Source organism: Phoca vitulina, unplaced genomic scaffold (assembly GCF_004348235.1).
Source record: "Phoca vitulina isolate PV1807 unplaced genomic scaffold, GSC_HSeal_1.0 scaffold23, whole genome shotgun sequence".
NCBI lineage: Eukaryota > Metazoa > Chordata > Mammalia > Carnivora > Phocidae > Phoca > Phoca vitulina.
Window position 1 is genome coordinate 19,301,558 of NW_022589726.1, and position 20,665 is coordinate 19,322,222.

At 43.2% G+C, this 20,665-nt stretch overlaps 1 protein-coding gene across 4 annotated transcripts in view; it reads right to left on the reverse strand.

Moving 5' to 3' along the window:
* The window catches only part of SCN8A (sodium voltage-gated channel alpha subunit 8), a 177,579-nt gene that overhangs the window by 28,576 nt on the left and 128,338 nt on the right, over nt 1-20,665 (reverse strand). For all 4 annotated transcript variants that reach the window (XM_032420680.1, XM_032420679.1, XM_032420678.1 and 1 more), the window contains exons 14-19: nt 15,234-15,472; nt 8,815-8,988; nt 5,972-6,328; nt 2,644-3,114; nt 1,993-2,110; nt 1,308-1,462 (exon numbers count right to left, since the gene is read on the reverse strand). In XM_032420680.1, the coding sequence (XP_032276571.1) occupies nt 1,308-1,462; nt 1,993-2,110; nt 2,644-3,114; nt 5,972-6,328; nt 8,815-8,988; nt 15,234-15,472 (1,514 nt within the window). The remainder of the gene's footprint in view (nt 1-1,307; nt 1,463-1,992; nt 2,111-2,643; nt 3,115-5,971; nt 6,329-8,814; nt 8,989-15,233; nt 15,473-20,665) is intronic.

Here is a 20,665-nt window from a genome sequence, read left to right on the forward strand (position 1 = left end):
TTCACTGCTGCTTTTATTTTTTGTGGAGATGAGAAAGAGAAGAGTCAGATGAGGTATGTTCTCTTAATTCTGGGTTTCTATTTACTAGATTGGAGGAAGAGCGATGATGACAGTCACAAAACACCCTTCTCCCGGCACTGGCCTGAGTCTCGCAGGCAGAGACATCTCGGTGCTGTCATCTCGGGCTGCACAGCACCTTAGCCAGCACTGAGGGAAGGGCTGTGGAGCCAATAAAGGCCCAGAGCAGGCAGGGCAGTGGGACTCCTGCCTGGCTCAGATCCAGGCTACCAAGCCATCCCTCAGGCCTCCTGCATTTGTCCTGCCACATTCCTGCATAATCCCTGCTTCCCGCCCCCCACTCCCCACCAGCTCTTCTTTGCCACCTACTGCCTCCATTTCAGTTTCTCTTATTCTCCTACCTCATCAGTCGAAGCGAAACTTCTCAAGTCACTGTCGGGATCTTTAACACTAAATTTGGGGCTTCTTTCTTGCTATTTTCTGCATCCAGATTAGGCTTTGCTTCCATCCCTACACAAATGTGCCCGCCTTCTTTGAAAGCATTTCAAAATTCTGTATTCTTCAGCTTTCCCTTAACTCAAACAAGGAAAATGTGCAGCATCTCTAAGTCCCTCCTATCCTCAAATCTATCCAACTGGGGAACAGCTCCCTCACCCCTGACCCTGTCCAGGTCTCCTCAGTTACAAGCCAGCTAAAATGAAAGCAAATGCTCAGATAATTAGTTCCAGCAGGGAAGGAGCCCGCGTGTTCAGTGCCCCCTGTGCCTCACACTGATCAGTGATAAGCACTTAGAATATGAACCACCTTTACACCAGAGGCCTGGCTCTGTAAGTATTTGCTAATGCCATGGGTTCTCCAAACCAGTTAGGGTGTGAGGGGAGATGGCGTAGGGGAACCCAACCTCTCTCCTATATGGGGCAAGTGAAAAGTAAAGAACAAGATATTTGGGGTATTAGGCGAGAAAGGGAAGTTCATTTTAAGAAGTGGCTTAGGATGGGGCAAACTAAGCAGCGAAGATAATTAATTTGTGCTCTCATCCTGATTGAAAGGGGGTCTTGGACGTGAGTGGGGTCATGCTGAGTGTAAAGAAGATCAAGATGTAGCTAAGTGGATTCTAATCCTAAAGGCTCAAAACAACAGGCCAAAGCACTTTGGCAGGCCATTATCCTTGGGACCACAGCCATCCGTGCTCTCAGAGAAACTGGGCTTGGGCCCCATCTGGTCTCTCCCACTAGTTCCTACAAAGCCTTCCCCAGCCCATCCCTCCTCATCCTCTCCCCTGGACTCACCAGGGCGCCACTGCTGAGCAGAATCATGAAAATGATGAAGGTCTCAAACCAATTGTGCTCCACAATGAGGAAGCAGGTTTTCCTCAGGATCCACCAGGACTTGCCTAGCCCTTCTTCGATGTTGACCTGGCAGCACTTGAATCGCTGGACACAACCTGGCACCAGTGGGAGAGGCAGGTCAGACGGTGGAGCGTGCCCGCCCAGACCGGCCCTCGTGGGCTCTCAGGCCCCACCAGGCACTGCCCCACCACACAGCCGGGAGTACAGTGGCTGAATCGGAATGTCTGACTCAGACACGGACGGTGGCAGGGCTGGGGCTATGCTGCAAGACCACCAGGGCATGGCCTCTGCAGTTGGGAAGATGTCCTCTAAAGAAGCAGTGAGAGGGAGGAGAAAAGGGTAGCCAGGAGGCTGACACAGCCATGACAGAACAGGCCTTGCTATCGGAAGTTTTTGGCCTGAGGCCAAGAGAAAATGGACAAAGAAATGTTTGCGAATAGAAACTCGCTATAGGTAGGAACCAAACAAGGGAAACAACATCAACTTCCCTCAAAATGCGGAGGTGGGGAACAAAGCTCCTGAAGATGGCCACGGAGCACCCACCCTCAGCCAACCACTGACCCCGGCAGAAATCCGCGAGCAGTGCCAGGGCCACAGGCCCACCCTTGTCCTTGCCCCCTTGCACCTTCTGTGAAGCAGGCGTCTGGATCCAAGTACTCCTCTGGCTGTTCCACAGGGACTTCCTCTACTTCGGGTTTGATATCGATGGTGCTTCCTTCAGAGGAGCTAGTATCATCCAGTTTCTAGATTCGCAAAGAAAAGGGAGCTCAACCAACTCTGGAGCGGTACTTCCACTCCATCTGACAGTTCTACTTCAGGCATGGACGAGGGACCAGCTGTAATTCTTTGCAATTCTTACTATAAACTCATCATCATCCAGGGGCAAACAACTACCAGAGGGCCCTCAAAACTTCTGTCAGGACTGAGTAGAACACATTGAAGTCTGCTCCCAGATGAGCGATCCACCCTACACAAAATGTGGCTACTGGTGGGTCTCAGTGCTACAGCTCAGACAGATTAATGGCAGGGAAGTTCTGGAGGGTTTGCTTCAGCCTCTGACTGAGATGATCCAGCAGCAATGGAGACAGATCTAGGACCATCTCAGGTCACCCAGGGAAGGTCTAGAATGACAGTGGATGTTAGGGTTGGTTCTCAAACCTAGCTGGCTATTCCACAATCTCTCTACCAAGCCCATAGCTGAACCAGTCTCGGGAGCTGACGGGGCCCTATTTGTTCCCACACAGAATCGAGGTTGGGTTCTAGACTGGGACCTTACATCTTTGCTGCCTTCAGGATCCGACTCGCTGCTAACATCCTCTGTGTTGAGATTCTCAAAATCAGACTCTCCGACAGCAATGGGCACCCGCACAGTCAAGTTGGGGTTGTTGATGAAGGACATGTGGTCCTCATCAATGATATACTTCTCCACACTGCTGCCAATGCCACTGGTTGTGCCATTGCCATTCTTCTGGAAGTCACCATTCCGGTGGATGTCTGCACCAGTGTGGTTGGCGATGCAGTTGGCCTTCTTTTCATATAGCTCGTCCAGAGGCTTCACTTCATCGGCCTCACGCTGCTTAAAGTGGGCCTGCATGAAGGCATGCACTTTCAGTTTGGCCCAAGCCACCCCCTTCTTGATCCGGATGACTGAGATTTGTAGGTTGTTCATTTCCCCATCATCGTCTGTGGCTGCCAGATTGTCTGCACTGAAGGAGCTCAGAAGCAAGGCCAGAAACAGGTTCAGCACCTGTACCAGTGGCATTAGGAGAAAGGAGAAGGAATGTAGACGGTATTAAGTAAAGTCAGCCACTAAACTAGGATTAAAACTGGAAGCCCACACACTTATGTGACAGGCACAAGAGTTTCTATTGCAATAAACATAGGGGTGCATATATCTTTCCTAATTAGTGTTTTTGTTTTCTTTGGGAAGATACCCAGTAATGGATCATATGGTAGTTCTATTTTTAACTTTTTGAGGAACCTCCATACTCTTTTCCACCAAGGGGGCAGTTTGTTTGTATTTGGTTGTAATACAAGGTTAGCACCTCTTTTCTTGGTTCTCTTATAGTTTGACATACATATATATGTACCCCCAAATATATTACTTTTCTTATAATCAGATAAAATAAAAACTGTATCCATCTTGGAAAACAATTCCCCCTCAAACCAAAGAAAAAGATGGACATGGCTTATTGGGAGGACTGAAGAAGGGACAGATGCCATGTATTCACGGGCAGTGGACGTCTTGGAGAACCCACATGAGAAAAACAACTAGGCTTGGAGAGCCATGAGTTCTTACAACAAATCAAGAAAGAAGAATTGAAATACAGCTCATGTCATCTGAAGAATTAATTTCCTTTGTTTTCCTAACATTTATAAAATAAAATAGCTTAACAAGACAGTGATGGTGACTGTTGTGTTCTGTTGTATATCTAAGTGTCCAGCCATCAGATGCAAGCTTTATTTATTTATGTTTTAATAGCCTATTTTACCACATTGGACATTAAGATTAATTTATTTTTATTAAGACTTACTTTACAAATTGGGAGAGGTGTTCACTTCTTGATTTACACCTGGCCCTTACTTTGTCACACTTCTGAAGAAGAGCAAGCAATACATTTTGGGTGGAGATAATAGTATGGGTAGAGTGGGAGGGATGGAAACAATAAACGAACTTTATGTATGCAAATTATTCGGGCCATTTGTAGAATTACAAAGGAATATGGTTGGTAAAATGGGGGTGAGGTGGAAGGGGCTCTGAAGGCCAGGCTGAGGGATTTGAATTTTATGTAATTGGATTCACTATTGGTCTTTGAGTAAAGGAATAATAGATGATAGAGATTTGAGAAACTCATTCCTACCAGCTACGTACAGTTAGAGCTGTTACTTGCATGAGTTAATAAGGGTCTGGATTAGGCTATTGTAATCTCAAACCTTATAGCATGCATGAAAATCTCCTGGGGTGGGGGAGTTACATGAAAAAATACATATTTCCTTGGCCTCATCTTTAAGATTTGATTCAGTAGATCTGGTAGAGGCCCTGGGACAGCCTTTTTTAATGAGTGAAACTTGGATGGCTGTGATCTTCAGACCACACTTTTAAAAATACTGGATGGGTTACAGGAATGGAAAGGATGGGGAAGATCTTAGAAATACTATGAAGATGTATGAAAGGCATCAGACAATTTACTGGGAAGGGAGAGAAGAGAGTCAGAAGAGACTTACAGTCACAGATTCCTAGAGACTAGGTGGGCAGAAGGACTGAGCAAAGGGGAACCTGGAAAGGTGTCATCAGAAGCAGAAATAAAGTCATATGCTCAGGTGTCTGTAGAGTCATGGGGAGAGGATGCGGAGACAAGTGAGGAGAATGGAGAAAGGGGGGCGAGGTCAGGGCTGGGAAATGTGGATCCCACTATGTACCAGGAGGCAAAGCTGCATTCACTGAAGAAGTGGGAAGGCTAGCAGGAGTAGCACTGAGGGAAGGATGGTCAGGAATGGAGAAAGGGAGGGATTACAGAAACATCACAGTGTCTATTTTTACAAATCATAGGAAAGAATAGGGTGGCACGGCTGGTTCAGAGGCTGGTGAGCTGGAACTCTCTCCTGGCATGCTTCTCTATGGCACAAAAAGGAGGAAAACTGCTCTGGATGAGCTGACAGGGGGTTATCTGGGTTTGCTTTCTTCCAGCCCCCCTTGCTCTAGACTTGCAAGTTGGATTGGGCCTGACCTGAAAGACAAGTACTTCTTAAACTTTAGTGTGCATGTCAATCACCTGGGGGTCCTGTTAAAAATGCAGATTCTGATTCAGTAGTTCTGGGGTGAGGCCCAAGATTCTGCATTTCTAACATACTCTAAAGTGATCTCATTGTTACTAGTCCTCTGACCACACTTTGAGAAACATGGTGTCAAAATCTCTGTTGGTGAATATTCTACATACAGAGGCAGAAGACAGCAGGCTGACAGATCAGAGTAAAGCAAAAAAGTGATTAGCCATTTATACAAGTTAGATAAAACCCTCCGTCGGTTTAGATCAGTGGTTCTCAATGGAGGGCAATTTTGCCTCATAGGGGACAGTTGGCAACATCTGAAGACATTTTTGATTGTCACATATTAGGGTTGGGGGGGGCATTACTGGCCAGTAAAATGTAGAGGTCAGGAATGCTGCTCAACATCCTACAACACATAGGATAATCCTACAACAAAAAATTATCTAACCCAAAGTGCCAACAGGGTCAAGGTTGAGAAATTCTAATTTAAATGAAGGATACTTCTGTAGTAGAAAGAACATGGATTTTGTAGTCCAGGATCTAATACATGCCCTGACATTTACCAGTTGCCTGACTTCAGGAAGGTCACTTAACTTTGCTGAGTTTTGTTTCCATAACTATGAAAAAGGGCTGACAGGTTGTGGGGCTTATGACTCAGCAGGCCTCTGCAAAGAGCAGTCTCCTCTCCCTCATTTGTACCTTAGGGTTCTTGAGCCAAGAAAGACTAAAAACCAGCACAGACATGGAAGCTAGTAGGACCAAGCCCATTGGGCATCTGGGTCAAGTGTTAAGATGTTCTGGGCAAAGAATGAAAAGTTGTACAAGTTAGTACTAACCACCAAGTTGCCAATAACCATGACCATCATGAAGACAATGAGGCACATGGCCTGGCCTGCCACTTCCATGCAGTCCCACATGGTCTCGATCCACTCCCCGCACAACACTCGAAAGACAATGAGGAAGGAATGGAAAAAGTCATTCATGTGCCAGCGAGGGAGTTCACAGTCTTGGTTGATCTTGCAGACACACTCTTTGTAGCTCTTTCCAAAGAGTTGCATCCCTACCACGGCAAAGATGAAGACAATAATGGCCAGCACCAGGGTCAGGTTGCCCAGGGCACCCACTGAATTTCCAATAATCTTGATCAGCATGTTCAGGGTGGGCCAGGATTTGGCCAATTTGAAGACTCGGAGCTAAGGGAAAAAAAACAAAACAAAAATCAAATGATACTCAAACCATGTTCTTCCACATGGCTAAAATAAAAATATATAAAATTAGTGAGATCAGCTTAAATTTATTGAGCACCTTTGGGAAGTTCCCAGGACTTTCTGTCTTAGACTAAAATGGGAGAATGTGAGGCATAGACAGGGAAAATGGATTAGTTTCACAGTAAGTGAAAGACCTAAACTAGGAACCAAGAATATTGCCTCTAGCCCCCTGTATTAGTCTCTGAGTCAAACCACTTTTTATGTTTTATTTTTTAACTTTTATTTTTTTTTAAGTAGGCTCCATGCCCAGCACAAAGCCCAACAGGGGGTTTGAACTCATGACCCTGCGATCAAGACCTGAACTGAGATCAATAGTTGGGATGCTTAACCAACTAAGCCATGCTGGCACCCCTCAATCCACTTTTTAAGAACCCATACATGAATATGTCCTTTTGTTATTGATTTTGCCTTGACTTCTCAAGGAGCATATGAAGGAAAATGTGAGTTGTAGTAAAGCAAAAGATCAGGTTGGTAAGGACAGTGAAAAATAAATCATAACTCTTTAAAAAAAACTGCATTTAAAAATTCTAAATATCTTGGGGCGCCTGGGTGGCTCAGTCATTAAGCATCTGCCTTCGGCTCAGGTCATGATCCCAGGGTCCTGGGATCGAGCCCCACATCCGGCTCCCTACTCAGTGGGAAGCCTGCTTCTCCCGCTCCCACTCCCCCGCCTGTGTTCCCTCTCTCGCTGTCTCTCTCTCTAACAAATAAATAAAATCTTAAAAAAAAAATCTAAATATCTCTCTTTTTGCTTGCCAGTAAATAATCAATAGCTGATATGAAACTTTGAGATATGCTTGGAATAACTTGGAGGAAAAGCACAATGCCCTAGTAGGTGCAGTTCCACATATACCAAACATCTTATGAAAAGGGCCTATAATGATATTAACTCAGAGGACAGAACTTCTGTTACCTGCAATCATGATATTTCTTTTTTTTTTTTTTTTTAAAGATTTTATTTATTTATTTGACAGAGAGAGACACAGCGAGAGAGGGAATACAAGCAGGGGGAATGGGAGAGGGAGAAGCAGGCTTCCCGCGGAGCAGGGAGCCCGATGTGGGGCTCGATCCCAGGACCCTGGGATCATGACCTGAGCCGAAGGCAGACGCTTAACGACTGAGCCACCCAGGCGCCCCAAATCATGATATTTCTATATTCTGTAATGAATGACTTACAAGGTCTTAGCTAATAGTCTGAGAATCATAATGCATAAAGCCCATGAATGAAATGATAATGATGAGATCATCTTCAGATGTCATAAGTTAATAACTAACACAGGATTAATAGGAATTCTGGTAGAAGGCAACAGCACAGAATGGAACATTTTTTCCCGATTAAAAGCTTGAGTCTTATCTGAGAGTTCAAGATTTACCAGATGTTTCTCTGTATGAATATCTGGATCGTTCATATTTTTTCCCTTTCTGACTGGCTTTTTAAACTATAAGGAATACTAGTGCTAATTCCACCTCTCAGTCCTTCATCTCATCTTCCAGCTAATGAGAACAATTTTCAAAAAGTCTACTGTGGGCTGGATCCTAACCCAAGACTAGTAAGCAAAGGTTCCAGAAACTTGGCAGATGTTATTTGTGACTTAGACTGAGCAAGACCTCTCTTTTATAAATAATTCCATTCTGTTCCAATTCTCTTTCTTCAATATGCTGAATATCCTAATGAAAAAACCTAAAATCCTTTCAGTTATAAGTGCTAAGGTATTTTTCCCAATAGGGAGAGAAAAACCTAAGCCAGTTCCGATGCTCTGAGTAGGATATCCCCCAAGTAATTCAGCTTCTCAAGGGACTTAATCAGGACATCGTTTATGCCTGTGTTTATGGGAAGCTATTTCGAGGATATCATTAACTATTCTTTCAAAGTCATTTTAGTAATTTTAACATTCACTTCTTCAAATACATTACAAAATCCTTCTCAGCTAATGTTATGGGAAAAAAGCCAATGTTCAACAATTAATTTCAATATAATTTTAAAGAATACTATTTTATTCCTGTTTTCTGGAAGGCGTCACCATGATGGAAGAAATGAGAGACATCTTTGAACAAGGAGAAATTCCATTTCAGGGAGATGTTCAAATAAAGAAACAAATTTACTAGCAAATTCATTAGACCTCAGAATAGCCCTTAGGATCCTTTTTCATCTTTTAGATTAACCATTATTTTCTGAGGAACTTCCTAAAATTGACCTCTGTTTGTTGATTGATATTAAAAACTAACTTCTATATTAGGCACTTAGCAGAAAAATTTTCAAGATTTTAGTATCTAAGCCAATAAACTGCCAACAAGAATTGTGAGTAGAGTATAGCTAAGGATTTTTTTAATCATCAAATTAACTTAGGCAAAAATTTTTTAGTAGCTGCAAGACAGGAAATGTAAAAAGAAATTGGAGAAATATGGAATACCAATCGGAAAGATCGCAGCACCGAAAGCCCCTCCACGTCTGCTAGACCCAGTTCCATTAAACTGAGGGAGACAATAAATCCGTCAAAAATGTTCCAACCTTCTTGGAAATAATAGTAGGGATCCATGGCTATGAGCTTCAGGAACATTTCCGCTGTGAAAATTCCAGTGAAAACCTAAAGAGGGGAAGGCAGGGGGTAAGAAAAAGAAATAATAGAAAGAGAATGCCTTTATCATTATCTTTGAATACAACATGTCCAAGAAGCTGCAAGAGCTAGCCTTATTAAATTGAGCATCTGAGGACATCAGTACTTAGATGTCGCATGACTACTTCACATGACAGGAGAGCCTTGTTTTCCTCTTGAATCAAGTACTCAGTCCCAGCGTTCACCTTCGTTGCCAGAACCACCTAATTCACATTGTTCAAGACCGCATTTAAAAAGCTATTTTAAGCAACAGGAAGACCACAGAGGGGATCCCTTCTAAAGGGTCAGCAGTCATTTTGAATGTTTATGTTTGGGATATTTGCCTAAAACAAACAAACAAAAAAACACCACTCATTGAATTATAATTCTATTTTAAAAATATACAGTTATTCCTGATTTGATATTATGTGTCTTATCAAAGGTTGACATATGCTGCAGAGTTTCTTATTTTAAATTGTAAAAGCAACAGAACACTGCTAATAGTGTGTAAATTGTGGGAAAAAAGTATAGTCTCATCATCTTGCGTACAACCATCATTTTTATGTATTCCCTTTCTGGTTTTTTTCAAATGCATATATATTTTGACAGAGTTATAAAATCACAGAGTACATAGTATCTTGGGTCTTATTTTTCACTTATCATAATTCAATCCATGTTGCTACATAGGCTTCTGAATTCCCATTTATATCGCTTGTATAAAATTCTACTGAGTATATCCTCAAAGAACTTTCTTTTCTTTTTATTAAAGATTTATTTATTTATTTTAGAGAGAGAGAGAGAGAGTGTGAGCAGGGGGAGGGGCAGAGGGAGAGAGAGAGAAAGAATCTCAAACACACTGCCCACTGAGCACGGAGCCTGCTGCAACATGGGGCTCGATCCTAGGACCTTGGGATCATAACATGAGCTGAAATCAAGAGCTGGCCGCTTAACCAACTGAGCCACTCAGGTGCCCCCTCAAAAATTTTTCTCATTGTTGGAGACTTTGGTGCTTCCTTTTGATTATTTCAATATGAGAATCAATGATGTAATAACTGTTTTAGGCTTGGAGCTTATTGGGTATGAGAATAACTTCTTCCCAGTGTTACACGACTCCTACTTTTCTACCTTTCAGAGCACCCTGTGTCTCCCAATGCCTTCTATATCCCATAGGACTTGGTAACATAACATGCAGTAAGAAAGTAAAATCCCACAAATGCCAGTTTCGACAAGACCAATACCCTCATTCTAAGCTAACCATGTAACAACAGACTCTTACTGAATATTATGATATTAGAGGACTTTATATGTAATAGGTTTTAAACTCAAAATAAATTACAGCTTGCAACTACCTGGTTACCAAGTTTACAAAGGAAGTAGTTTTAGGAAACTTTGAAGATATGGTCTGAGGACAAAACTGGAAATAGTGAAAAATACTTAGATTACAGACAGTGTTTGGAAACAGACTCAACGAATGTATAGCAATGGCAAAACAGAACAGTGTGATGGAAATCAAAATGGATACGTGGGCTGTAAGGTTTTGTGTCTGTGTATTTTTCCATGGCTCCCCATTTTTCTAAACTGAAGATGCAGTATTCTAGAACTGAAAGAAAATATTCCCTAGAGAGATCCAGTTAAGCAAAATCAAAGTTCACAGTGCATGCTAAGCATCTACAGATGGAACATCACTATAAGTGAGGGCAGCTAATCAATTCCCGACAGACATTTTACCCTCAGCGTAAACCTATGGAAGGTTTCTCTATATAGAAATGTCAGCCTGCTTACTGCACACTAAGTAGAGACTGCATTTGCTGTCCTGTTGGTTCTGGTGAACACACAGGAAATGCTCAGTAATAAGCACTGGCTAACTGACCATGGAATATTTACACTGTGGGAACTCTGGTTCCTAAGAGAAAGTCAACAATGACAGAGTACTGTTGCTTTTCAATGGGATGAATGGCACCCAGATGCTGGGCAGAAATGCCTGTGACAGAGGTCAGCAACCATGTTATTTCAACATACAGTGATTGCCATCATTTGGGGTTTGCTGGTATGAAAGAATTACTTTTTTACAAATGGAAAAGAGTAGATTTAAGGCTATCCCTATGATGCCATTCTAATTTGCACTGTGGTATGCTTCTTGAGGAGGAGAAAAAAGGAGAATTATAAGCAGAGTATCAACCAACAACCGTACATAAATGTGGCTCTTGTGAGTGTCCTCAAACATTCACCTAGGAATTTATGTCCTAATGTAGCAGTTCTCAAAGAAATTGGGACTGGGGCGTCAGGGCCTGACAAGTGTGGGGACAGGTAAACCTACAGGGAGGACACTGGTGTGGATGCTGGATATCTAGCGTAGGAAGAACAGGGCAAGGAGGACCAACGCCTTGCAAGAGGTAACAGCGGTTTTTTGATCAAATAAATACACTAGAGATAGTGGCAACCAGGTTTCTTTTTGTCAGAGGAGTTACAACTATAGAAAGGGAGACACCAGAATGAATCTGGTAATGCTGGACTAGAATAAACAGCCAGCCCCATACTGAGAGGGCCCAGTCATGCACATTGCCTCCAGTAGATCTTGACTTCTAAATATCATTTTCCACTACAACAACCAGGGCTCCTTGAGAAATGGCTGGTCCAGGTCTGAGATGGGAAAAATATAAAATTAGCCTGGAATATTCTGTGATACCAGAAAAAAGGAAGTAATGAGGATATGTTAACAGGACACAGAAACCAGCTTGAAGGAACTCTCAGTGGCCAAATCAGGAATGGTTTAAATATTTAGGTAAATGATAATAATGGATTATGACCCACCAGATAAAACTGAAAGCCATGAGTCCACGTTGATATAAATAAATGAATAAATCATAAGTTTAATGAAGAAAAGTAAATTTAGATAATTTCAAAACATCTTCACAAAGATTTACTGACTATAATGGAATTATAGATGAAAAGAGTAATTCTACAGGAGAGAAGACTGGAAGACCCCTCCTTCATCAACTGACCAAGTGACCATCACCAATATGGGACAAATGGAAACCGTGCCACCTGGAAGGTTCAAAGAGAAGACAGCCTCGCTTGTGTGATATTCCTGCCAAATGTGTAAGCTGAGTCTAATCGTGAGGAAGCATCAGACAAACTGAACTTGAGGGAATTCTCCAAAATAACTGGCCTGTAGTCTTCCCAAGTGCCAAGGTCAAGAGAGCCGATGAAAGACTGAGAAAGTCCGCCAAGCTGAAGAAGACTGAAGAGACAGGACAACCGAATGCAACAGGAGACTGGAACGGTGTCCTTTTGTTACAGAGGACATGACTGGGATTTCTGGCAGAACCTGAAGGGGCCTGAGAATGAAGTGTCTGTGAGGTGCATAGGAATTTCTTGAGTCTGATGGCTATATCGTGGTTTTGCATGAGAGTGTACTGTTCATAAAACACAGACGCGAGAGGCTGAGACACTGTGTCAGCAACTTACTCTCCAAAAAATTGTCTTAGACTGTACCTGAAACCTTTCTCCAAGATTGAGATTGCTTAAAAAACAAAACAAAACAAAACGAAACACCTTATAAACTCACTGTTGTGTTCAAATTGTTGCAAAAAAGGCAAGAAAAGAATCCTTACATTTATCTCCTGAATAACACAAAAGTTGTAGAAGTCACATAGTCTCCCTGGGCTTCCATTTCCTCTACGGAACATGGGGGATGGATAGAATTATCTGTAAGGTTCTTCCTCGTATTAATGTTTTTCTTGTGGGGAGGGTGGAAGAGGCAGGAGGGACCCTCACTTTACAGCAAACTATTCTCTTCTACCATCAGAAACCTCCATCTGTGTATCTATGGACAAACACAGCTCAATTCACTGTCCCAGCTATGGAAAGTCCTCAGAGTTCCAACTGTGAGACAAGATCGTCCCCTATTTCACAAGCTGGTCAATCTCACTCTTTTCCATCTTCTTTTTCTCAGGTTTAGTCAAAGACTCTAGATGTCTAAGCCTTTGGGAGCTCCTCTCTGCTTGTTAGATGGGATGCTGCCTGATTAATGAATCATTTAATAAAGCCAAAGTCCAAGCTACTGAATTACACTAATACAGTTCCCATGATTTGTAGAGTGCTTTTCACTATTCCCAAAACTTCTCTATAGGTTCTCATTTTATCCTCCCAACTACTGATGACATGGTGTTATCCTCGTTTCATAGATGCAAACATTTGTGGTTAGAAATGAGTAGCCTATTTTAAGTTAGTATGTCCAAAACAGAACTCTTGATTTTAAACTCCAAACCTATTCCTTTCTCAGTCATCCTACTTCCCTCTTAGCTACTAAACTTCCAAATCTAGGTATCATTCTTCATTTCTTTCCCTTCATGCTCACCTCGAATCTACTGGCCAGTCCACAGTGTCCTGAACCATTCACTATTTTCCATCCCCACTACTAATTGCATGCTTACAATTCTTTACAATCCCTTGAAAATTCTTGCCCCCAGAGTGCTTTCTCATTTTAAAACTCGGTTTTGGTTAGCTTGCTTCAAGAAATCCCTGAATATTAGTTGCTGACCTTCCCTTCTCTCCTCTTTCTTCTCGATGATTCTGAGCAAAGTCTTCTGAATGCTCACAACTCTAATTTAGGTGTAACCCTAAGTCTCTACAGATTTTTAAGAAAGGGAAAAATAATGTTATCTCCTGGCCTGGTCTGAGGGCAATTCTGCTGGTGGTAGGTGAAAAGGCCTCTTAAAATCCCTTCAAAATCAAGGACTCGTTCTGTAAAAAGCAAGTAAAAGTAAAGACTTTGAGAAAAACAAACCATCACCGGGAAAATACCACCACCACCATCATCAACAACAAAATTATCAAGTCATATTTTTCATTACTTAACTCTTGGCTAATAAAATAAAGCTCTTATCTGTACCATTTTGTTGATTGGTTCAAAATGTTGCTTGATGGCCAAGCTTCTGGTCAGCCAGTCACACGGCCCACTGTCAGGTACCCTTCAGAGTCAGCAGATCTCCTGGACAGCCTATGAGAGTGTCCTGTTTCAAGACCACCCATATTTCACCGGGCTGCACATGAGGGTTTACGTCGAAGCAGTGAGTGCCTGAAGTGTGGCACTAACTCAGACATGGAGAGTGGAAAGACCACAGAATTATCTTGGACATGTACCAGGGAACATGATAGGCTGCAAGGACTAAGCAGATAAAGGATCTCCTCCTTTGCCATGTGTTTTCATAATCAGAACTCAAAATGATATTATAACACTCTAATAGTCTATTAGGACTTAACGTAAAAACTCTTTGTGTGTATGAGGCGTGTGTGTGTGTGTGTGTGTGTGCGCGTGTGGGGGGAGGGAGAGAGAGAGAGAGAGAGGGAGAGGGAGAGGGAGAACATCAGGCAGAGATCATACTCAAAAGGTAACAGACAACTAGATTTGACTTGCTCATGGTGAAACTCCTAAGGAATAATGAAGCCCAGATGACCTAGAAGATTCTTTCCAACTAAATCTTTCCTATCTATAAAAATTCAATCAACTCCTGATTTTTGGATTAAAGAAATAAAACAGATAATCCCCCAAACACAACTATTTGACTTCAGAAACTATTAAAAAAAAAAACAACCTCATTCTTATCTTCTAAATAATATGATAAATTAAATATATGACTTAAGCTAACATTAAAATAAATTTGGCACAGATCAACTAACGGTAGAAACTGGATGAGAGCCCAGAAGTTGGATGTGAGGGGGAAACCAGCCTAGAATTAAAAGTTTCCCACAGATAGGCCCCATATGGATAATTAAGATATGACAGTGCAGGCAAATTTATAGTTATGTTTAATGCACTAAAAGAGCTCCCCTATTTTGTGGTGGTTGTTACTGAAGGTGAAAGGGGAAGTGGTGTGCTGGAGTAATGCAGGAATCAATGTGAGAAACAGAATGAGAAAAAAAAATCCAGAAGTCCTTGGCTCAGGTTGCTGAAACCAACCCCCTGCACCATGCCTCCCATTCTGTCACCATGGCTGGTTTTCTGCCAATAGCTCCTAAATGACGTCTTCAAAGTTCTGCAGAAAGAGGAAACAGCCAAGGGATCACAACAGTGAGCAGAAGTGACTGAGGCTACGCCATATGTGGAAGCATTTGTCTTCCAATTAACTATTACTTTCTTTTCAACTAAACTCCAGCTTCCAGTATCAGAAAAAGATGTCCTACAGGCAAAACATGTTCAGATCATAAAATCAGGAGACAGTATTCTATCTTACCAGATTTCCTACAGCCAAGACGTGTTCAAATTGTGGTGTCATGGGATGGTGCTCCATGGCCATAAACAGGGTATTGAGGACAATGCAGATGGTGATGGCCAAGTCCACAAAAGGATCCATAACGATCAAGTTCACAATCTCTTTCAGTTTTATCCAGTAGGGGTGACACTCCCAGATGAGGAAAGTATTGGCAAATTTATACCAGCATGGCGGGCACTTTCTCTGAGACTCTTCCAGCTCTGCAGTGAGTAAAAGAACAAACACAGGGAGAAAACAAAGGGGGCTGCTACTAATCCTCTGCTGGGTCGTTATCACTGCTATTCACCACAAGAAAGGTGGTTTGAAGGCTGTCTGTCCTGAGTGTGTAGTTGCTGCCCCCCACCCCATTTTCTTTCTCATGAAGGGAAAGAGGAGGCAGGGCAGTCCCAGGTCACTTCCCTGTTAACAACTATCTGGTTATAAACTAGGGTTTGATCTGTCCGTTTTGGGAGCACAGCATCATGGTTAGGAGCTTGGCCTCTGGAGTCTGACTCCCCGGTCCAGCTGGCTTCAACACTCACAACTGTGTGATCTCAGGCAAGTTACTGATTCCTCTACGCTTCTGTTGCCTCATCTGAAATGACACTTCCTTTACAGGCTATAGGACTAAACGAGTCCTATAATCCTCATCCACTGACTGAGGAGTAAGTGAGTGGGTGAACACAAAGCAGCCAGCACAGGGCCCGGCACACGGCAAGTCCTCGATAAATGGTGGGTTTTATACTATACATCATATCACTAAATCATTATCAGAGAAGCAGTCAAAAGCACAGACCCTGGAGCCAGACGCACCTGGGTGCTCAGCCACTGCTCAGTGGGCGAACCTGAGTACAGTACTTCAATTTGCTGGAAGAATGAAATGGGCTACGATAGAAAGTGAAAGTGCCTCGGAGCACCCTGGTCTACAGTAAGTGCTACAGAAGCATTCGCTCTTCCCATTCTCTGGGCAGCAGAGGCAGGGCGGGCGGCCGGCGAGCCAGTGCAGGCTGTTCCCTCCGGTCCCAAAGAACTACAAGTCAGTGAGTTCGCCATTCACCACTGAGGTGGGCACAGGAGTCCCACTCCTCTCTCTTCTCCTCCTCTTTCTCATCCCTCCCCTTCCCTTCTCCATTTTCGTCCTCCCTCCCCTCTTCCCTTCCTTGGTCTCTCTCTTCTTTCCTTTTTCTTATCTTCTTTCAGTCTGGCTCTCTTGCTTTAAAAAAAAAAAAACAGACTGTTTAGTTTCCAACAAGATCTTATGAGATCCCCAATATAAAAAACTGCTCTAGTTGATGCAGGAAGAGGAGCCCAGTCTGACGACGGACTTCCTCCTTCCCTGAGGCACTTCCCTAGAAGCCTGGACATCGACTGAGTATCATGGACCATGGTGATCTCTAAGGTCATTCACGAAACAAAGATGAAAAAGGACCATTAGACACTAAAGGAAGAGAGCCATTCAGCTGGCAGCCACAACAATCCAGGCATTAGGCCGTAGGTAACAAAGCCCTCCTCAAGTACAGTATGACTTATATAATAGCTTGGGTTACCAAAGTCCAAGGACCTTGATCTCCCAGGATGTTCTTTAAGAGATGTAGCTTTGAAAACCGGTCAGCATGATAATCCTTAGAGGCAAGGTCTTGGTTCCACGGGGTTGGATATCTATTCCACACCCCAACCCAATTCTGCTGACAAAATCAAATCATTCAGGGAATGAAAAAAAGTTTCCCAACGTTTCACCAAGAACAAGATGGCTGCCTTAAATTAGTCTACTTTCCCTTTTTCCAACCAGCTGGATGGTGCCCATGGTGATGGCTTTATTTTAGATGGGGTGCTTTGGTTGGGTTTTTGATTGGCTCCCTGGTTGCTAAGAAAATGGTTGCCTTGGTTTTTCAGATTTAAGGGCCACAGTAAGCGCCACGTGGGAGTCTGCGTGGGAAAGGAAGTCTGTGAAGAAAATTTGCTTTGGCTTCTTCCTCATAGAACTCCCTCCCTTCCCAAGGTAAATTTAGTTTTCTAACCAAAAAAAGAAAATGAAAAGGTTCTCTTATTTCCATAAATTCTTACAGTACATATTTGGAAATTTGGTTCCGTTCCTTTTTTTAATCTCCTCCCTTCTCCAAACGTCTGTTCACTGGCACGTGGAGGTTAAAGCAGCAACTGTTCACGTCTCTGACAGTAGACACAATTGCAGTGTTGTACAGTGCTCTAGGCTCCAAGTCTCTGCCAGACACTGAAGAAGGGTTTCCCCACCCTATGGGGCATCAAGAAGATTCCTACAGGGATACTAGGGATCTTATCCACATTTTCTCAGGTAAGATCCCAGGATAATCTTTTCTGTTCCACAAACGGTAAGACAATGTAGAGCTTTAGGAGCTAGAAAAGATCAGTTAGGTGAAAACAGAGGTTTATAAAGTGACTCACAACTTGACAAACTGTTACTGGTCCCACATGCCTGAAGCGGTTAAGAATTTGGTCTGGGGGAATGGGTTAACATATCCAAAGGTTTGTGGGGTCTCCCTTACTTTGCTCCTGGACATTCTCAAGAGATTACTGTAGTCTCAACCTCAGGGGTGTTGGGAATTGTTTTCAGAGAGGGCCTCACAATTCCAAGATGGTGGTGTTAGTAGACCGTGAGGGTTCTGAGGGCAGGGCTTCTCTCAATTCAATTCAACAACTTTGAAACACCTACAGTGTGTGAGGCCCTGGGAATACGCTGATGAACAAGAGTCTCCACCCTCACAGAGCTTGCAGCCACACCCATTAAAGACAGATAGCAGGTAAGTAATGATGCTGACTGACACTTGGGGCTGGTCAATCGAACACAAGAGTGAATCAACAAATCATGGCAGCCAACAGCTATGGCCAGTTGTCTTTACAAGGCAGTTTTTGAACCTGTTTTACCTGAGAACCAGTAATGCCAAGTACTACCATCACTTCCTCATTCTTACTTCACCAACTCCCTCCCCTTCTCCCACAGCTTCACTGCTCAGAGAAGTGAGACTATAGTAGTCTGCCTACAACCTACCCCCAGTCCTCTGAAATATCCCCAAGCTGATGGCTCTGCTGACTAAATTCTGCTGAGTTTCCTGGATCCGGGTGAGCATGTCTGCAACGGGATTGGGGGACACACAGCAGGCAGGATTTTCTCCTTATTTACACGCTTCTGGAATTCTCCACTGTGCTCTCTAAGATATCAGGTAGGTAGAAGCCTGCTTCTTTGGTTTGGTAATCCAAAGATTAAAACAACGTCAGAGTTTCCTAACTGAAGTCTGAGAAGCAGGAACAATTATTCATTCAATGCTGGCTTTTCATGTTGTAGCAATCATTGAATACAGAGGGACCAGCAGTTAAATAGGAATGGATCTTTCTTAATGTCCTTTAATTCCCTCTCACATTATTCAGCTCCAGCCATTCATTGTTCTTTGCTTACAGCAGTTCTGTCTCATCAGCTCTAACAAAGGGAGTCGAATACTAGGGGAGGCGATAGGGGAATGTCAAAGGCTATGTGAACATTGGGACTTCAAAAAGGGAGAAAGAACTGGAATGGCTTCCTACTCAGGAACACAAGTATGACTGTCTCTCTCTCTCCCCTGAGCTACCCCTATATCTATTTTTTATTATGTATGTGCTGGTGGGTGGAGGGTAGAGAATGAGTAGGGTAGAACAGGGAGAAAAAGAAGAGCACGGGGAGAAGAGGAAGAAAATGGAGAAGAAAAAGACCAAGCTACTGCTCCAGTGGTTTCTACCCAACTCAGTAGAGGAATAGAAGCACCAAGGCCTCCAAAAGGAAGCCCGCAGCACGGAAGCCCCACCGTTCCAAGCATGGCAAGGGTCAGTCTAACAGACATTTTGGGCGCATTTACTTTTACTAGACCCTGTGCTGGGCCACTGCAGTAGTCAAACTGAGTAACTGTTGGATTGCATCAATAGTTCTCCCATTCTGATGTCTTTGCCGTCATAAAATATGCCTGTTGGAGGTGGTTCATTTGTCTTTCTCGATGTCCACAGATATCCAGAGAAATCCTGTCCTTGTCTCCAAGTAAAGAATAAAACTAGCCAAGGTTCTTAAGCTAGTGTTTCTTAGCTTGGAATTCTTTTTTTTTTTTTTTTTAAGATTCTATTTATTTATTTGACAGAGAGAGACACAGTGAGAGAGGGAACACAAGCAGGGGGAGAGGAGAGGGAGAAGAAGGCTTCCCGTGGAGCAGGGAGCCCGATGCGGGGCTCAATCCCAGGATCCTGGCATCATGACCTGAGCCGAAGGCAGACGCTTAACGACTGAGCCACCCAGGCGCCCCCTTAGCTTGGAATTCTTATGCTCTGCAGTTATTTGCCTGTGATCTCAAAGTATAAACTACAAAGTTTAAAGATATTTTCTCAGATGATGACCTCGATGAGAATTAAAGGAAAACAGGAATAAATGTTCAGGCAGCTGAAAACAGTTAACTCAATATTCTTTTTACGTGATACATTCTTCAGATTAGTCTACATACAGTCTAACACCTTGCTCACATGTGGGAATGTAAACAATCTAGGGGAGTTCCTTTCTGGGGATTCTCCCTTTATCACAGATGCCCCTGCCGAATGAATGAACACACACTCTCTCTCTCATTCCCTTTCTCTCAGAGTAGAAGTGGTATTGGGCTCAAATGACTCAAAAAATAACTTGGTCGCAAAGACACCAGGATAGTTTTGAATCTCCTTATCTCAGGAACTCTGGTTATTGTTGGGTTAGCCTGGGGGTCTGAACTCTGAAGAACAGCAATCTGAGGCCTTGAGAATATTCTGGATCTATAGTGGGACAGCTCAGCTGAATCAACATGAATCAAAAGAAGAAGATTCATGCAGAATCAATCAGAATCTTGTGAGAGAAAACCCTGTCAGTGAATCTACCTCCAGAGAAAGCAAGAGGAGCCTGGAATACAGACCACAGTTGGACAGAGAGCTGATACTTGCTAGGGGACTATGGGGTCATGGAAAATCCTGATATTCCTCAGCATGCCAGGCTGTGTCGTGGCAGAGCCACCCAATACCAAGTACAAGCACTGACAGCAACGTTACTGCAGATACACTATGATTCAACAGTGCCTGTTCTTTCCCTGTGGCACAGAGAGCCGAAATAAGAGGGGTTTCGGCTTACCTATTCACACATCAAATATATTTATGGATACGTGGGGGTGTTTGATGAGAGGCAGAATTAGGTGCAATCAAAATGCACAGTACATGAGTCCTTCAGGGAAAACCAAGAGGGCTGTAGGTAGCTAACAAGGAAAAGAGGAAGGTATGTTTTGGGGCAGAGGGCACGGAGGGGATTCCATCGTTTCCTTTTTTCACAGTTCTTCAGTCTACAGCCTTTATGCCTCACCTCACCCCACTGGCTCCTCATGACCATTACGGTCTTGAGATCTTCTAGC